Consider the following 18,957-nt stretch of genomic DNA (forward strand, 5'->3'; position numbering starts at 1 on the left):
ACTTCTCATTTCTTATTTGTTGAGTATTAACTTTTTCCAACAAAGTGTGCATTTGCCATTTGCCAAGATGACAATATTTTTGCATACCATGCAAGCACATTAAGAAATATTATGTATATATAAATATATACTCCCTCTATCTTATAAATATTGTCTTAATTTTTTAATTTTGACTTTAATTATTTACATATTTGAAATCTACTTTATTTATAGTTTTGAAAGAGTAGTTTTTTCAAATTTTAATTAATAATATTTTATAAATAAAAAATTATCAAATTTAAAAAAGTTAGAAAAGTCAAACATAGAGTCGAAGGAGTATGCACTTGTTAATGTTAATCAAATTTTTATCTTAGAAAACGTCTTTTCATTTAATACATTATTTTCACCAAATTCAACCAAAGACAATTTATTAATTAATTAAAAAAATCTTTCTACAATAAAATAGTAGTCATACGTCTTTCTCTGCTTTTTTCAATATACTGTTGGTTTTTTTTTTGGGAGGATGATGTTCGCATAATTAGAATTCTATTTATAGCATGTTTGGTTGGGGGAATGGCTAAGCCATTCCCCCTTTATTCCGAAGGAATTTTTATTCCTTTGTTTGGTTGGAAAATGATTCAAGGAATAGGCATTCCTATGGAATGGCTATTCTTCAAAATCCTTTAAAATCAAGGAATAGCTAATACCACTCTCCCCCATGGTATTAGCTATTCCATGGTTGAGGAATAAATTTAAAAATTAATAAAGACAAAAATACCCCTTACAAGTTTGAAAATTTACAACTTTATTAGTATAAAATATTATTTTTCTCTCTCTCCTCTTTCTCTCACTTGATTCCAATTTTTAATAAAATATTAATATTAAATTATAAATAAAATATTAATATTTAAATTATCAATTATTAATAAAATAAATTATAAATTATTCCTATTTAAAAACAAAATAAATTAAAAATAAATAAACATAATATCATTTAAATTAGATAAACAATATTAATAATTAAATCATCAATTATTAATATTTAAATAAATTACCAATTATTAATATTTAAAAAATAAAATAAAAAATTAATCATAATAAAATTTAAATTAAATAAAATATTAATATTTAAATTATCTATTATTAATATTTTAAATAAATAATCAATTATTAATTTTCAAAAATAAAATAAAATAAAATAATTGATCATCATAATATTTAAATTAAATAAAATAATAATATTTTAAAAAATAAATAAATATTAATATTGAAATTATCAATTATTAATATTTTAAATAAATTATCAATTATGAATATTTTAAAAATAAAATAAAATAAAAATTAATCATAATAATATTTAAATTAAATAAATGTTAATATTTAAATGATTTATTATTAATATTTTAATTAAATTCTAGATTATTAATATTTAAAAAATCTAATAAAAATAAAATGTCACATAAATAATAAAGGATGTTTTTGTCTTTTTAATTTATATTCCTTTCTTATTCCAAAATTATTGTTACCAACCAAACACTACAATAAGTCATAATAATTATTCCTGTTCTATTCCCTTTGTCATACCAAACTAAGTAATAACTATTCTATTCTATTCCCACCTCATTCTATTCCCACATAATAACTATTCTATTCCATTCCTATCTATTCCGCCAACCAAACGTACCATTAAGGTGGCAATTGGATTGCTCTAAACTCGAATGGAGCGCATAGAAAATCAACAACCCAGGCCACTGCAGGCGGGGTGCTGCGCAATGGTTAAGGAGAATGGCTCGGTGGGTTCACAACAAGGTTAGGAACTTGTACTGCATGCAGAGCTGAGCTTTGGGGAGTCTATATAGGGTTGCAGCTTGCATGGGAATTAGGAGTTAGAAAAGTCATTGTTTAAGTTGATAGTCAATTTGTAGTGAAATTTATTACTTCCTCGTGCCCACATCCATGCAGGAACTCTGATTTGATTTTGACAATTCCCAGCTTGATGGAGAAGGAATGGGAGATTATTGTCAAACTCATATATAGAGAAGGAAATCGTTTAGCAGATTTTTTGACCAACTTAGGCATTGGAAGGTCAGAGACTCACACTGTTTTTCATACTCCTCCATTGTGAGCAAGTGAAATTATGATGTATGACATGTTTAGGGGTTTATATGCTTCGGTCAATAAAAATATAAAATATCTATATTTTCAAAAAAATACAATTTATCATTATTATATTTTAATTTAATTGAAAAATGATCAAAAGTTAACATATTCTTTTATTTCCAAACAGATTCTTCTACTATTAATTTTTTATCAATTTTCAATTAAATTAAAAATTAAAGTGATAAAAATATACCTATTTAAAATTAAGTGATAATTTTGATCCATTATTCTAACTAGAATGATAAATTTTGAGCTGTCCCATTTTTTGATACATTAAGCTGTTGGTTGTTGACAGCACGTAGAAATTAATAAGCTCCATAGTAGTAATAAAGGAAAGGATCACATGGACCATATTAGAAACAATGGGAAGATAATCCAAAAAAAGAATCTCGTCAAGGTGCATGATAAGCCTATTGCTCATGGGGAAATCCATGGTGTCTGATACTAATACTAAGAAACTTTGCTGTCGTGTTGGAGCAGCTTATATTCAATGCTCCAACACTCAAAAGGATCACAAAAAGAAACAAGATATAGTACGTAATCAGTAATTCCATTTATAACATATATAATAGTAATGGGTGGATGCAATATTTGCTTGTGGAAACATTCTAAAAAGAAAACATATATAAATAAATACCTAAAAAAGTTGGTGTTTGTCATTTTTTTACATATATGCTCAACAATATATATATATATATATAGAGAGAGAGAGAGAGAGAGAGAGAGAGAGAGAGAATGGATCATCATAGATAATCATGCTCGTTTTGGCAGAGTAAGTATTGAAGAAAATGAGTGAAAGATGACTTTAAGAGGTGCAAGTGGGATATTTTTGGTGCTTTTAAATTTAGCTGTCAACTTTGATTGCATTATCATACTTTTGAGTGATGGGCTGAATTAATTTGAGTGAGGTTCCGCCTACCGTTTCTTTGTTTGGGTTTAGGTTATTAACATTATTCCTTAGTGCTTTAAAACTCATCAAATTCATAGACTTTGGTATTATATGACTCTCAGTACGAACAGAGACTATGCTATTTAACTTTTTATAAAAGTCATCCAATTAGGTATTTTAATTTATTATTCTTTTCTCTTTGCCCTGAAAATTAGGTACCTCTTGTACTTCAACTTGCACGCCTAACATTTCGAGCAAATTACTATTTTATCTGTTTGGTACTTAGGCGATTGCCTTATAATCAAATGTGATTCTCATGGTGATTATTGAACCATAGAATAACACAATTTAAAGTATAACATAATTTAACCCAATTCGTTTGCACAGATACACACCCTAAACCCAAAGAAAAGTACTCAATTCATGTTTTGAAGTAATTTTTTAGATTTGCTAATTTTTCCATTATTATCGATGAAATTAAATCTAATATTTACTCAGTAAATTAAGACGAGCAAACCTCTTCTCTATTGCTTTGAGTTTTAATTGTAAAGTCTTCGTTGAGTTTTAAACAGGATTTAGAATATGATTAATTCTATCTTGTTTAATTCTATCTTGTACTTTTTGAATTTAAATTTTAAAATAGATAAAATACGTTCTAGAAATAAAAGAGAATTATCTCCTATCTTGTAACTTAAAATGAATATTTAAAATCATTATGTCCAAAAAGAAACATGTGCGTGATATGAGCTTGAAAAAGGAGCTGCATTAAGGGTGTATTGGTGACAGAAATTCCATTGTCCCATACGTGAAGACAGGGATGGTGTGTAGCCCACCACTATAAAAGTTGTACCAAGACAAAGAAAATGAGGAGGCGGGGGCAGCAGAAACCACAGAAATCTCAAGAATTCTCTTGCCATTTTTGGATTGGAAATAAGTTTGAGGCCTTTCACAGATGGAACTTGGCCACTGTAACAAAATTCAGTAGCCAATTATGAAAGACATGGATCACACTTTTGCTTTATTTAATGCTTTTCATTACTGGGGTCATGACGTAAATTTACAATACAAAGAGCCCTTACTGGATGTTGTCGGTTTAATGCTTTTCATTACTGAGGTCATGACGTTAATTTACAATACAAAGAGCCCTTCATGGACGTTGTCGGTAATCTCACTTGGAATTGGACTACAAAAATTGGTCTAGACCGTTTTATTATAGGTGTATGTATATGTTTAATTTTGGTAATTAATGATATTTTTATTCGAAATTAACAATATCTTTAAAAAACTCCTCAGGATATATACGAAATTAAGATTTCCTTCAACAGTTGGACCAAAATTTTTTTGACTTAGTAGTTAAATCTTTTGGTATTCCAGCTAGAGCATGAATACTTGTCTTTTATCCGGTCCAAGTGATTCCCGGTCTCAGTATTATATTTGTTGGTCAAATTAATCAATGCCTTAACATAATTTGAAATTATCATTTTATTATTAATTAATTTTTAAGATAACTAACACTTAGTGAAAGGGTCTAATCTAATTGTTTAAAGCCAACCATTTGGACTTCCTTTGTGTGTTTTTAGATAGTCACCTGTAAATTACAAGCATGAATTCCAGTCAAGTCCAGGGCAGTATCCATCAAAAGTTGAGTGCACACAATTGAAAATAAATAAAAACTATAGTTGTGCAGACTAGACTTGAGAAATCCCACCAAAACCTTATAATTCCATAAAAATAAAATCACATCGCAAAACTCAGTCTAAGATATGTAACATCTTGAATTTAACAGTGTTAAAATGTTGCGGTAGCAAGTTGAAGCTGGATCAGATGATTCTAAATCTTGAATAAAAATCTGAAAGGGCAGAAGCTTGTGGAAATTACCCAGAACTGATTCAACCTTTTGGGTTAGAAAGAAAATAATTTACTGGCTTCAAGAATGGAGACTCAGTAATTTGCCAGAGTGGGAAATTTACATGACAAGTTGTTTAAGGTCAAGTTATCATGTACATATATAGTTCTTAATACATAATGTACTAAAATGGGTTTAGTCATCTTATCATTTTAATATGTAACAATCCAACCTTATTATTTTCATAATAGACCGTTATCTACAAAGCTAGGCTTGATTGAGAAAGTCCCCAAGTAAGACAGCTCCTTATCTTAATGAATTCCTTGGATTATTCTTTTTCTTGTCAAGTTGAAGAAGTGGTCACCAAATTCAGGAGAATTGGTAAAAATTTTGGGCCATTCCAATTCCAACCAGTTAGTTACTAACACAAGAAAAAAAAAACACACTAGATTAGACTGGGGCCAAATAATTGGCCATAAGGTCAACAATTTATTTCAGTTGGATTGAAATGTTTTTGGTGTCTTATCAAGGAAAAAACGTTTGGTAAATATGAAACTTCAAGTAAATGACAATTGAAAAATACAAAGTACTGTTTGACAAAATACTCATCCGGTTGCCCACTTCCCAGCCCAATATTTTATAACCTTTGTTAAAAAAAAACAAAAAATTGACCTTATTTCTTGGATTAAAAGGAAAAATATCGTTTGAACAAAACGAAAAGGTGGTTAACATCTCCATTCTGTAAGGTTACCAACAACCTGACCAAAAGAGAAAAAGGAAGAAATCCCAGGAAAGGGCAGATTAATGTTTACACTATCTTCATGTAGAATTGGAGATATTATTTAGCCTGTTGAAGGGTTGAAGGAGATTAGGATAGAGTGAATAAGTAAAAGGGATGAAAGCCTCCGAAATTTGACCCAGCAAGCATAAGTCCAGATTTTGAAGATAAAAGTGGGAATTATGGACTTTTTTTTTTGTTGAGTACAAGACAGTGTAAGCTCGACGCCAGTGTTGACCTTTGCTTCAACTTGTTCCCGTGAATACCGTACCAACTCTATAATAAAGCCATACAAATCCTGCTGCTCCCTCTTTCTTTTATTTGTGATTTTCTAAGAGTGGAAATTATCTTCAACATTGTCACGAGAGCACATCCCAATAGTTAAAATTTGGAATTTCGTATTAAAGATTTTAAATTTAAATCATGTGTTAAACTATCTCTTATTGTGAAAATTCAAAATTATACAAAAAGAAAAAATTAATGAATTACAACCTTATATCGAAAAAAAAACAAAAAAAGAAAAACTCGATGCACAACAAAACGGAGTCGTTCTCATTTGGGCATAGAGACAGAGTCCATCTTTCTATTTTAATTTGGCATTAAACGAACTAACTGATAAAGAAAACAAAGTAGCCCCTGCCCTCTAAAAGCGTACAACTAACTGTACAAGCAATAAATTTTTGAACAAATTCGTAGACATTCTAGGCCAGGGGCCCAATTAAGCATGGGCGGCTACAGAATTAGACTGGGGCTCAGGCCCATTGCTGCTGTGCTAGGAAAGTCTCGTTTTTGACAGGCTGTTTTGATTTTTCTTCTCAGGACGGATCTGTCACAGAAGATATGTTAATCTCCAGTTGCACAGCCTTTAGTCAATCACCTTCTCTTCCCTCAGGTGCTTTGGCACTCGGCAAACAAACAAGTGGTACCAAGCTTTGTCATGCATGCATCTTAAGCAACAAAGTCGTTCCTAACCAGACATGTAAAGAAAGATGTAAGAATCAATTATATGACTCTGTATTAGAATTTCTATAAAACTCGAGAGATTGAAGAAAATATAGTACAATATTTTTTTTGTACCATGTTAATGAGTAGGAAAACAAATTCCAATCAAACATCCCTTACTTTAAACATAGATATAGATTAATGAGGAAAACGGTACTAGGTTCCCTAATTCTTTGATTTCACCAGTATCAGAATGAATCCCAAAACAAAATGCATGTTGACTATGTAAGTTTCAAGCAGGAAAAGAGAAGAAAAGAAACTAGACGAGAGAAAAGTTCATAAGGAAAAAGTTGAAAGAAGGACCTTCCACTTGGAATGAGATTGTGGTCAGCATGGCCTTGGTCCAAACACTAGTCATGCAATTCCTTAGATATTTCTTTCCTCCGATGGTAAAGATAGAAAAATATAGGCCTAGGTATAGCGGCTCTTTTGATGAGCTATCTTGAAAATAGGCCATGATGTTTCGCATTTCCTCTTACCATCATGAGGATCATTCTCCTCTGTTCAAGAAAAACACAGCATTTCCATCATTAGTTTACCTATTCAAGATGGCAATATAATATCCCCGGGAAAACAACGAGCACTAACCCAACCATTTTTAGACTTGAATCAATGACTCTCAAAAGTTTTAAGTTCAACTTCTTGGTAACGACTGACTTGGAAATAGTGATACCAATCTTCTCTCATCTTGGCTTGTACTTGGTTCTATTAATTTCCATCCCTCCAGATACTTTACACGGTTGTTTTCGCCTTGGGCATTGTTTTTCCTTTTAATAGTTAAAGTTATTGTTTAAATTTTGACAAAAAACAGGAGAAGCAGAGAATTATTAGCAAGCAAAATGTTTTTCATAGCATAAGCTTACATTAGCTCAAACATTCTCCTTCCCAGCCAGGCTAATGTTTCCAGGGCACAAGAAATAATTACAGACACAACTCCACATTGTTCAAGAAAAGCAACATAGACTCAATAAAGTCAACCAGAATAAAAGCAAATTTTATACAAGTCTAATAGCAAGAAGCCAAAGGCTAAAGTCTTTCCTTCACGACTGTTCTAAAAACATTTCTGCTGTTCCATACCAGAACTAATGTCTCCCTATGCACTGGCTTTCTATGAGCCTCTGCAAAGTAGGGGCCTACATTGCATCTTTGAGACTTGCATCTCGCTATCTTCACACTTCTTAAACAATACCTGTCTGCATCCTGAGATGGTTTCAACAACATCAGAATACAAACTTCAGTTTGTTGCCTGATAACACCGAATGAACTAATTTGTGGAATCAAACAAACTAAAGAAACATGATCATCTATCTAGTTCCAATATCTTCCTGTAACCATTACTTCAAGAAGTTGAGAAGGATCATAGTAGTTCAAGAAGCCGTCACGGTACTTAATAAAAAGAATGATACAGCAATCGACACCATGGGTTAAGTTCATTGTATAATCTACAATGTCTAAACTTATTCCGCATCTTGTTAATAAGTATTTTATAGTAGCTGCAGAGCAATAAATAAGGAAAAAGTGAACTTTTCAACTTACATCTGGAAGGTCAAAATCACCTTCACTTGCATCACACAAGTCTAGTGATACTTGCCGAAGCATTGGCATCTGTAGTTTACATGCAAGGCACATCAGTCTATATCCTTAAGTACTACAAGTCGATTTCATAAACAGTTGAATAAAGGAAAACATAAATCAGCATGTTTATTTTGTTATGAGATTACCTTCGAAGCAGCATCAAGAATGAAGTTCCTTTGTATCCCAGGGCCCTGAATAAAAAAACGCAATGTGGTCAGCTCTTGGTGCTAAAGAATCCAATGATGTTAAATTCCATAACAATTCAATTAGCAAGATGTGCCTTCCAATTCCCATCTTAACAACAACCACCTACTGCTATGACACAAGCAATTAGAATACACATCTCTAACAGAAATCATGGTATATCATAGGCATATGAGACTGGTTAAAAACCATCCAACAACATTATAGATCTGTGCACCTAATCATGTCCGTCCACTACAGAACATTAGAAAATGCTGACCGCTGACTAACAGCTAACTACATCAGGGATCCATAGTGAATTGCAACTAGATTGAGGATCTTCACCCTATCTCATGGACTAACAATGGCACTTTTAAATTCTGAAATAATACCATTAAAGCCATATAATCCAAGCTTCCACTTAAGATCTGGATAATAAAATGTCTGCATTAAGGTTCAAGTAGGCATACGCAGCGTAGTTAAATAGGCCCATATCTGACTATGATAAATGTGCATGCAAACTATAACAGAATGAGCAGTGATAAATACTCACATTATGCCGCAGCAAGAGATCTTCAAGTGCAGTGCAGTTGAAAAGAGAACAAACACCACTTCTGGTCACTTCTCCACAGTCCTATGTGACAAAAAGATCAAGTCATAACACATACTACATCTTGCAGAATGATTATGCATTTAACTAGATAATTCATTTGTAAGGAAAGAGATAAACAGAACAAAAGGAAGCCATCAATTGGCATCCAGAAAAGAGCTTATAACTGGCACAAGAATATCATTTTCTATCTTTAAAATGAAAAAGGAAGCCATGAATTTGTCTCTTGACAAAATAATCATGCTGGCTTGAAGAATTTAACTCCAGATGCCATAACTGCTTTCATGTCAACTCAAGGCCACATTAAAATGACCTTTTGTTATTGCTTAATGATAACTACAGCAAAAAGAGCTCTCAGAATTATAGAAAAAATTTTGACCACACTTCCCGGTAATTCCTGCAGCATTGCTGTTATCCACACATACGCACCATATATTATTTCAACTCAACAGTCTGTTAACTCGATAATTTCATTTCTATAACTTCCTATACTATCAAAAGTTTCATCAAATAAACAATCTTCAGGCTTGACTAAGCTGGGTTGAACATTTGGAAAATGGCCCTTGGTCTTTTATGATCAAGTACCAGCAGACTATCATAAAAATGTAAAATTACGTGGCAGCGGCTTCGAGGATCCAGCCTGCCAAAGAAGCCCAAGCTAAGGTTCCATCTATTAAATCTATTTCTATATCTATGTACTTACACTAGAGCTTGTCAAAATTGACATGTCAATATAGCACAGCACATTTTACACTAATGTATTAAGTTCATCAAACCTTCACTGAGTCCTCTAGAAGAAAACAGAAGAACCTAGAAATATTGTCCAAATTCTAGAGTACAGATCATAACAAACCTCAAGATGAATAGCTATCAAGCCTGGCCATCCGCTTGAGATGATGCATTGAGCTTCTGAAGAAACAAAAAATAACATGGATAACATTGGTGACTGCCTTCATTACTACATCCAAAACGTATTTATATTTGTTAAAATTAACAAGAAGTTCTGAATCACATACAAACACAGTATTGAGAACCATGTATGATGCAACAGCAAAAGGGAAACCATTAACAGAAATCACATCAACAACTTGTTATTTTCTGGATATTGAAAATCTAGCTGATGAAATAAGAAAAGAGAAAGAAAATGTCTACACATAACATGTAAAGAATAGTAGCATGTCAATTTTGTGCTACAAAAATAGTAACTCTTTACCTGAATTAAGAAGTTTGCATCCTAACAATGCAAGCTCAACCAAGTTTGCAAAGTTCTGAGTCAGAAGAACCAAATCATTATTAGTCAGCCAAGGAGTTACCCTTTCAAGCCTCAATTTCCTCAGATTTAGCATCGACAATTTGAAGCTTGATATGGATATATCACCAAGACAGTAGCAAAAAGCCAATGTTTGCAATTGCCTCAAGGATTTCATTATGTTGATTATGATGCAGTCAGATATTACCTACAAAGAACTCCAACGATTAAAAAATATATATCTATATGAGAGGGTTTCAACAATATGAAATGACTAAAATAGATGCTCATGGAGTACACTCAAGTCAAGAACGGCTAAATATTTGATTGACAGCGCATGGCTGGCCTCAACCGGTTTCACAAAATTAAATATATCTTTGACTCTGTGTACTTAATGGATCACAAATTTAAGAAATCAGAAGTTAATTTCTTCATGCAAAGACAAGGGGAAAAATGTGATCTGATGTGCAAAGAAAGTCCACCGTTTAGAAGACATCTTAAACATAATAAGACTATTCCAGTCAACATATTTCCCAGGATATTAAGAAAATTGTTGCTTTCCTTTCCCATAGAAAGGAAAAAATACATGCAAGCAAAGGTGATATAACAAACCTCAAAGAGGAGGTATCTTGAGGTGACATACAGTTTCAATTAATTCTACAGACTGAGAAAAAGTATTGAACGGTTAAATTTTCAAAGCAGCTAATAACAAGAAGGAAGCATGGGTGGATTTTAATCACTCTGAAACTGAAAGCCCAGAACTAATCCATACAAAACCCAATAGGGATATAATGTGTCACCTAGTAATATGTCAAAATTTGTTAATAGTTACCTGAAAATAAAGAACTAATGACTCCAGCATAGGACATGTGGTGGGTAGTAATCTCAGTGCATCTTCAGGTAATGATCCACCCAAACCCACAGTCATTGCCCTCAATGACAAAATCGCAGGTTTTAGACCTTGTAGAGAAAAGTAAGAAAACCCCCATCCTAGCGCAATTTCTTCCAATCTGCATGTCTTGCCAAGCTCAATAAAGAGTTCCTCACATGTATATGGGGAAGAAAACTTTGCCACTTTTGTTGTATTTTCTGGCTGAAACAAATTTTTACAGCCTCTTGCATTCAAACACTTTAGGCCAGGATTTGTGCGGACAACCAGATTTAAAGCAGCAGTAGAAATCTGAAATTTTGAAAGCACAATTTCCTTTGGTAAGACAACTGCAATTTCATTTTATAGCAACTATCTCAGCAGAAAATCCAACAACATTACATTTTATGGCTATAGACTTAGTTGCATCAGATCCCAATGCTTGGTACTTGATAGCCCAGTACAAAGTCTACATGATGTTTAAGTAAGTTGACATAAAAAGCCTTAGATAGCCTAAATAAAATACCATTAAGCATATTGAGAGTGCATCTATGGGTAAAGAATCAACTTCAGGACAAGGAAAAGTGTGTCAAAAAACCAAATTTGTTATTGTTATTTATTCTATACTTCTTCCATTTTTAAATGCAAATCAGCCACATAATAATAGGGAAAAAAAACAAGGCTCAGTAAGTTTGTTTAACTAACCATTGTATTAGAAATGTCAAGCATCTCCAGGAAAGAACCTGAGAAGTTACAAAGAGCATCATCAACAAGGTTTGTGTCTCCCAAGCAAAGACTCTTCAGCATTTGTGTTTGAGACAAAAGCTCTTGTAAAGATGCTTCATCAGCACCTGTGGAGAACAGACTAGTCATATATTTGTAGGCATCAAAATAGCTGAACAGATTTCAATAAAAAAGACAAAAGAAAGGAATCAACTCAGCTAGACAATCATAACACCTCCAACAAAACATGTTGACTTCACTGCAACATCTAAAGCTAGATCCTAGCTGATCATAACTTTCCTCAAGTGAATTTTCTTTGATGTCAATGGCCCTATAAGGTGTGCAAGGTGGACAAAATATAAAGCCCAAATTAAAGCCTCCAATTTAGTCAAAGACAAAGAAGAGTGTCATTTGCTAACTTAAGTCGCCAACACATGGCTATATTAGATATTAGTTACACAAATCATTTAAGTATGCCGCATCCCTATTGCCTTATCTTCCATTAAATCATAATCAATGGCACCCTTCATCAAGTGATGTTCTTCATGTCAAAGTTATCAGTAAATGTGAGGGTTCAAAATGTTAATTGAGGCTGTGAGAGGAGATGATAGCAGTTGATGTGAAACAAGTTAAGCCCAAAACAGCAAAAGGCAGAGAGGGGGAAATGTAGATAACACAAGCAAATGACTCAGGATCAATAACTAGTGGGTAAAAGAGAGATGATACTGCAGTTCAATACATAATTCATTGAAAAGGAAATGATCCTTACACTTGCAGCCACCCATGTGCAGTAATTGAAGATTAGCTGCCAACGAATCCAAATGCTTCTTTCCAAACTGTGCAGTCGGAGAATTACTCAAAATAGAACTAGCAGTGCAAAGAGCTAGAATTGAATTCATTCCAAAAGAAGTATGACAAACTACAATTGAGTGTAGCTTTGTACATCTGCGGATAAGATTTGCTATACAGACATCTGTCAATGAGATACACCCTTTAAGATTCAAATAACATAAGGAGACACAGAATTTTGCGATATACTGGATGTCCGAATCTGGAACAAATATTTGGGAAAACATTAGAAGAGTTGTAAAGGAGGCAAAATAGAACACACCATATGAATAGGGAAAAGAGAAAGAGCAGAATCACAAATTGATAGAAGTTCCCAAATCCATTTATGGCAGTGCAAAATATTCACTGGTCACTATTTCATGGTAAAAGAAAACATCAATAACAAAGACACTTCCAATATATTCTGACAACAATGTCTATTATCCCACTGGTCTCCATAATAGACGTCATGTAAGTATTAACTCCCTTCTCATCAAGGAAATTATAAAATTGATAATTGAATCCTGATGAAACTTGCTAAGGCTAAGAGTAACCTTCAGAATTGACAAACTTTTCTATGGCAGAGTAATGATAACATTGTTTTACTTAGTTGGGAAAAACTATTATCATCAAAGAAGCAGAAAATATCTCACCACAGACATCGCTTCTCCCCTCCAATGTCAGCTTTGTGATATTTGATAGTGAATGTCCCAAATGATAAAGAGATGTTACAGAAGAGCTGTCACCAACAGTATATGGCCTGTTTTGTGCCAATGAAATTACGGCCGAACTTGAGGATATAACTGACACTTGTGATGAAATAAGTGGATCCATGTCAACGGTTATATCTACTTCAGAGACCAGAGAACACTTCTGAACCAACCTATACAAAGTGGTTGTCTTGAAGTTCAAAAGATAAGCAGCTTTCACCTTTCTTAAAGATGGAAATGACTTGGAAAAGCACTCAATTGCAGCTTCAAGATGTAGCTTCAGACAACCTGATATATCCACCTCTTGTACTGCTTCAAAAGACAAAGTTGGCAGCAATCCCTGAGGGATTTGATATTTACTTCCATCAGCCTGTTCAAGGTTACTTATAGACTCTTCGATACTTTTTCTCAATGCCGAACCCACACTATGGTTATTAGGAAGAAGAGAGAGGAGCAGAATCATTGTTGTTATCTGCAGACAACCAGAAAGATCCACTCTCTGCAAGGAGAAAAGAAAAATGAACAATCTTTGAAAATAAAGGAGCCATGTAACGAGCAGGTTTGGACATCGATAAAGGTAAGCAACAATGACTAACCATACCCAGTTACTGACATGACCTAAGAGTACTTGAGATCCCTACCATGCAGAATGCATTTGAGACCTAAATAATTCCATTTCCAAATGCTGGAAACTCCAAAAGCTAACATATTTTACGTTCATTTGATAAATATTTCAATGATGCTTATCAAAGAATCCAATGCAAGAATTTTGTTTCCTTTTCCCCCCTTTTCTTTTTTTAAATTTTAAGTAACAAAGGGTGCATAAGAAGCTATGTGCTTCCAAGAGAATAGCAGTTTAAATACCCCAGAAAAATGCATATACTCTCAACAACAATTATTTCTGAACCCAAAGCATGGTATGCAGAATTTAAAACCACTGCTTCAAGAAGTAGCGCCTGCAGAAAAACTTATGCAAATTCATGTGTAATTGGAACCAATAAAAATAAAAGCCCTGACAGATGTAAGTTCTATCAATATCTCTCAAAATTGAAATCTGAAAACATTATTGGATTAATCCTCTAGGAAATCCCAATTCAATAGATGGCATCCAGGCATCTATAAAGATAGAGAACGAAAGACCTTGGAATACTCTGTCAATCGAATCCTGAGATGACTCAAGTCACCGTCTCTTAAAGCATTTATTGGTCCTATGGGTGTAACTTGCGTTAGTCTAAAAATTGAGTCAACACTCTCATTCGCAAGCTCAGAAAAACTGCTGGAACTTCTTTTCCCTGCAATATGAATTAATTTGAGTAACATCGTTATTAGATATGATGGAAAAAAAATCAAAAGAATATCCTGCCATGCAATAAATAAAACAAGATAACTAAGCATATACCTGCAGCAAACCATAATGGTAAAAGGCTAATTCGGATCTGCTCAACATCAGTAATTTATAATTTCAGAAGATATCATAATCAAATTAAACAATAGAAAATTTTACTCAAACAACAAGACATTATCTTGATTCATCTTAAAATAACTCTATATCATTAAAACTTTTGCATCTTCAGTGGCAAAGCCTCATATCCATCAATTCTGCAACACTAAGATGCACGAAACTCGAAATTTGATGACATCACGGAAATGGAAAAATGTAAATCTCTACCTGTTTTAAAATGTCAGAGAATCCACATTCTGTTTTATTTGATCTTTGCAACCGTTCTATATTAGAATCAAGCCAAATTAATAGTGCATCAGAAAGGTGCTTCTCACTGTAGAAGTTCACAAAAACATCAAACTTCAGAAAATACTTGGAAAGAATGAAAACCAGAATAATTTAAAGGTAATTTACTAACCTGTCTACTGTCAAATGAGGATGCTTTATGCAAAGTAACAATAAATCATAGGGCACATCTTCAAAAAATTTACTTGACATAGCCCACATCTGCAGGAAATGAACCACAATTCATCAGGTTCCCTTAAGATTTGAAACAAATGGATCACAAAACTCAAATGCACAGCCAAGCTAATACAATACAAGCCTCTCCATGAAAAATGCAATTATGCTAAGGATTTTTTCATGATAAAATGGTCGCTTTGGACCTTGCAATATGCACCAGAACCTAGGTTATAAACCCAAAGAAGGAATACAAGTTGAGTTCAAAAAATAATCCTACAAGAGAGATGATAATACTTATGAAGAATCAATAATAGAAATGTCCTATAACTCCATCTCTAATAGCATCTTTAAAACATGTGTCTCTCTCTCTTTGCCACTGCCATGTCCTGGCCATCCTCATGCGAGCTTAAGAGGCTAAGGCAACCTTCCCTTTTCTAGACAAGTGCACGGATAAGAAGTTAAGGGCAGGACTGAATGAGTGGAATTTTTTATATTTTTTTCCTTTTCTATCTAATTTAAATCCTCAAGGGTACTGTTGAAATGACTAAGCCTAGTCTAGTAACTAGAGGACTGGCTACTTCACCCCAACCCAAACTGTCACAACTATTGATGTTGTTCCACTCACAAGAAACATAAATATATATGAAATTTTCAAATAACATTGACTCCTTAATGGAAGATTTGATCAATCAGAAACTTGTAACAAGGTCACAAGCTGACTTAATGTGGTGACTGCTCAAAAACTGAATGGAAGTTTAGCACGTACAAAATTTCTTGCAAAGTAGCTTGCACATAATTCTTGAACAAAACCATTAGCTGCAACATATTCAAATATATCTATTAGAGTGGATGCCACCCTATTGACATCAAATGTAATACCATCAGTAATATAATATGCATGTTCATTCAATTCTAATAATCTCTCAATATACAGTAACTCCTTACCATGCTCTAAACCAAAATTCCATATATCAATCAGATCATCCAATTGTATTTGAAACAGCCCCGGATCCTTGGACACAGACACCTCAGAAAACCAAGATTTCAGCTGCAAGAGAAGTATCTCCACTCCGAAGTAAAGTGCAGCCTGGAAGGTAGTTTGGAAGCTTAAAGACGTGAGACATCTAACTTAATTTTAGAAAGAACTAAACTAAAGGTGAGTTCATATTTCAAACTTAGAGGTATAATTTACATGTTAAATGAAATATCATCCCATTTCTCACATTTCATTGGGGCTACATCTACATTTTCAGTTAATCCCCCTAGAAATTTCAAGGTTGGAGCACACCATAAATAGATATTCTTATTTTCTATTTGATGCACTGAGATGCAATAGAACACTTTACATACTAAATTCAGTACCTACCAAGTTACAATTCATAATTTTAGAAAATAAGACATAGATAAGAAGAAAATTACAAGTTTCCGATTCCACATAATTATGCTACAGTACAGTGAACATCAAGAGAAATAATAGCAGAAATGTTTAAAGTAACCAAGTTTTTACCTGGAAAAGTGGGATGAAATTCTTAGAAGTGATGTCTAACGGGCAGTGAAACATACATTTAACAACATTCAAAAACGTTTCCAAATGCCACTGGATTGAAATACAGTCCAAGCATGACTCACTGCACAAGTTGTAAACAAATAATTCAAATTCAAAATAAGGCCATTAAGCGATAATTCCCCTATTCAGTCAAAAACTTTACAGTTAAAAAGTACATACTAATTATATTTCATAGGATTAACCGAGAATTATATTATTTAATAGTATAATAATCAAAATCTCCTTAACAAAATTAACAAACCTGAAGCTTCCACCGAGGAGGCCACGGAAGTACGAAGATTCTTCAATAAGCCTACAAAATTTGAAACTCAACATTAACGGTCAATATAAATTTGGTCCTTTGTTTCAAAACAGTGAGAAATAAATGAAAAGAAAATGAAATTGCCTATTGCGATGAGCTCGGATTTTGAATGTTCGGAAGGAGAGAGTTGAAGGGAAATCCCAACGGAAGATATCAGTAGTGGAAATAACAATTTCTTCATTGGAGATATCACCTTCGATCTCATTAGTAGGATCGGTGCATACGAGAATAACGAAGTCATCGTCGTCGGAGCCTGACGCTGACGCCATGAGAAGTGAGAAAAGCGAATGCTAGTAGGCTAGAAGCTTAAAGCTCCATGAATTCTCGAAGATGAAAGACAATGAAGAAGTTTCATCAGGCACGAGAAACGCAGCGTTGCGTAATTTTCCCTTGCCTCTTCCCGAAGCCCAAAGGCCGTAGGCCCAAGAGCATCGGTTTTTTTTTTTTGTCGAAATACCACTCCCACTCCTACCCGATCAATCATTTGCCAATTTGTTATTTTCTTTTTACCTTCTAGAAAGTTGTTATTATATATATATATATAAATTATTTATTTCGTATTTTAACAATATTCATATTTTTTAGATAAATTTTAAGATTTCATTTAATTAAAGAAAACAGACAAATTGTTATGTATGAATTTCATATTAATAAAAAAAAATATATGTTTATACTTATAAAAAAAACTTTCTTCCTCTTAATAGATTTTTTTTAATTAAAAATATAAACTTATGACAAGTGATGTTAGAATTTTTTTTAATTTTTTATTGATATATAATCTTTCACGATAGATATTTAGATCAAAGTAAATTCGGATCAAAATATGTCTTTTTTTTTATAAGTAAAAGAGTGCATATAATAATAATTTTACACAATTGAATAAGTTACAACATCATAAATCTCATATCAATAAAAAATAAAATAAATCTTGAATTTGTCATAAAATGTGAGTTGGTGACAGCAACAACATCAACAATCAAACAAAAAAACAGAGGGACCTAAGCAAACATAGCACAGAGTAAGAGTATAGCTTCAGCAATGGAAGCGACAATGCCTCCTTATGTGATGGGCCCCTCCAAAATTTTTAAAATTTTTTTCATAATATATAAAAATTTTTAATTTTTTTATATATTCTATTACTTGATCTCTCAAAATAACGTTTTATTTAATTATTAATGTAAATAAAAAATAATAAAATAATTTTATCTATCTCACTCAATTTTAAAATTTTTTAATTTATATTATTATTTTTATTTTTTTTATTCTATTTGTTCATATGTTATAAGTTTAAATAAATATTCTTTCTCAAATTTCTACAAATCATTAACTATGTTCTTTTTCTTTCTTTTTTTTTATGTAATATGTGGTAGCTACTTTCTACTTATCATGTTCTTCTTTTTTATATTATATAAATTTTATTTTTTATGATTTTAATTTTTAAAAATTAATAAATTATTATATAATTTTCAAATATAAATTGTAATATTACATTATTTCTTAAAATTTCATCAACGTATCATTTTTTTATTAATCCTAATTATGTAAGAGAAAATTAACTTGAGTATATTTTTTTATATGCTTTACATTTTATGTTTAGTTAAAATAAAATTCTCTTGAATATATAGTAATTAAATAATTTTAATTATATAAAAAAAATTAATAATCTTATATATCGTTTTTAACTATTTATATTTTACAAATTATAATTTTATATTTAATTTCATATTTCTATTATTAATATTTTTATTATTGATTGAATTTAACATATTAATTGTTTAAAACTTTT

At 32.2% G+C, this 18,957-nt stretch overlaps 1 protein-coding gene across 5 annotated transcripts; it reads right to left on the minus strand.

Moving 5' to 3' along the window:
- Positions 1–6,181: 6,181 nt before the first annotated feature.
- LOC18598188 (ubiquitin-protein ligase) lies at positions 6,182–17,512 on the minus strand. Of its 5 annotated transcripts, XR_016026186.1 has the most exons (20): positions 17,256–17,512; positions 17,112–17,162; positions 16,811–16,931; positions 16,249–16,390; positions 16,070–16,119; positions 15,260–15,348; positions 15,070–15,175; positions 14,800–14,836; positions 14,541–14,692; positions 13,344–13,899; positions 12,632–12,913; positions 11,845–11,990; positions 11,104–11,451; positions 10,236–10,479; positions 9,876–9,931; positions 8,966–9,046; positions 8,376–8,420; positions 8,191–8,259; positions 6,958–7,154; positions 6,182–6,619 (listed from the first exon to the last, which is right to left on the minus strand). XR_016026186.1 is itself a non-coding variant. In XM_088806108.1 (19 exons), exons 1-19 carry the CDS (start codon positions 17,438–17,440, stop codon positions 7,092–7,094), a joined length of 2,823 nt encoding a protein of 940 aa, XP_088662234.1. In that variant the 5' UTR covers positions 17,441–17,512; the 3' UTR covers positions 6,182–7,091. The 5 variants fall into 5 exon arrangements, 4 of the variants coding, with proteins under 4 accessions (XP_088662234.1, XP_017977675.2, XP_088662236.1 ...); XM_088806108.1 differs by having other exon boundaries at positions 6,182–7,154; XM_018122186.2 differs by lacking the exons at positions 6,182–6,619; positions 6,958–7,154 and adding an exon at positions 7,479–7,854 and having other exon boundaries at positions 17,256–17,511.
- Between the last annotated feature and the right edge of the window lie 1,445 nt (positions 17,513–18,957).

This window comes from Theobroma cacao, chromosome 5 (genome assembly GCF_053813885.1).
Source record: "Theobroma cacao isolate CCN51 chromosome 5, ASM5381388v1, whole genome shotgun sequence".
NCBI classification, from domain to species: Eukaryota; Viridiplantae; Streptophyta; class Magnoliopsida; order Malvales; family Malvaceae; genus Theobroma; species Theobroma cacao.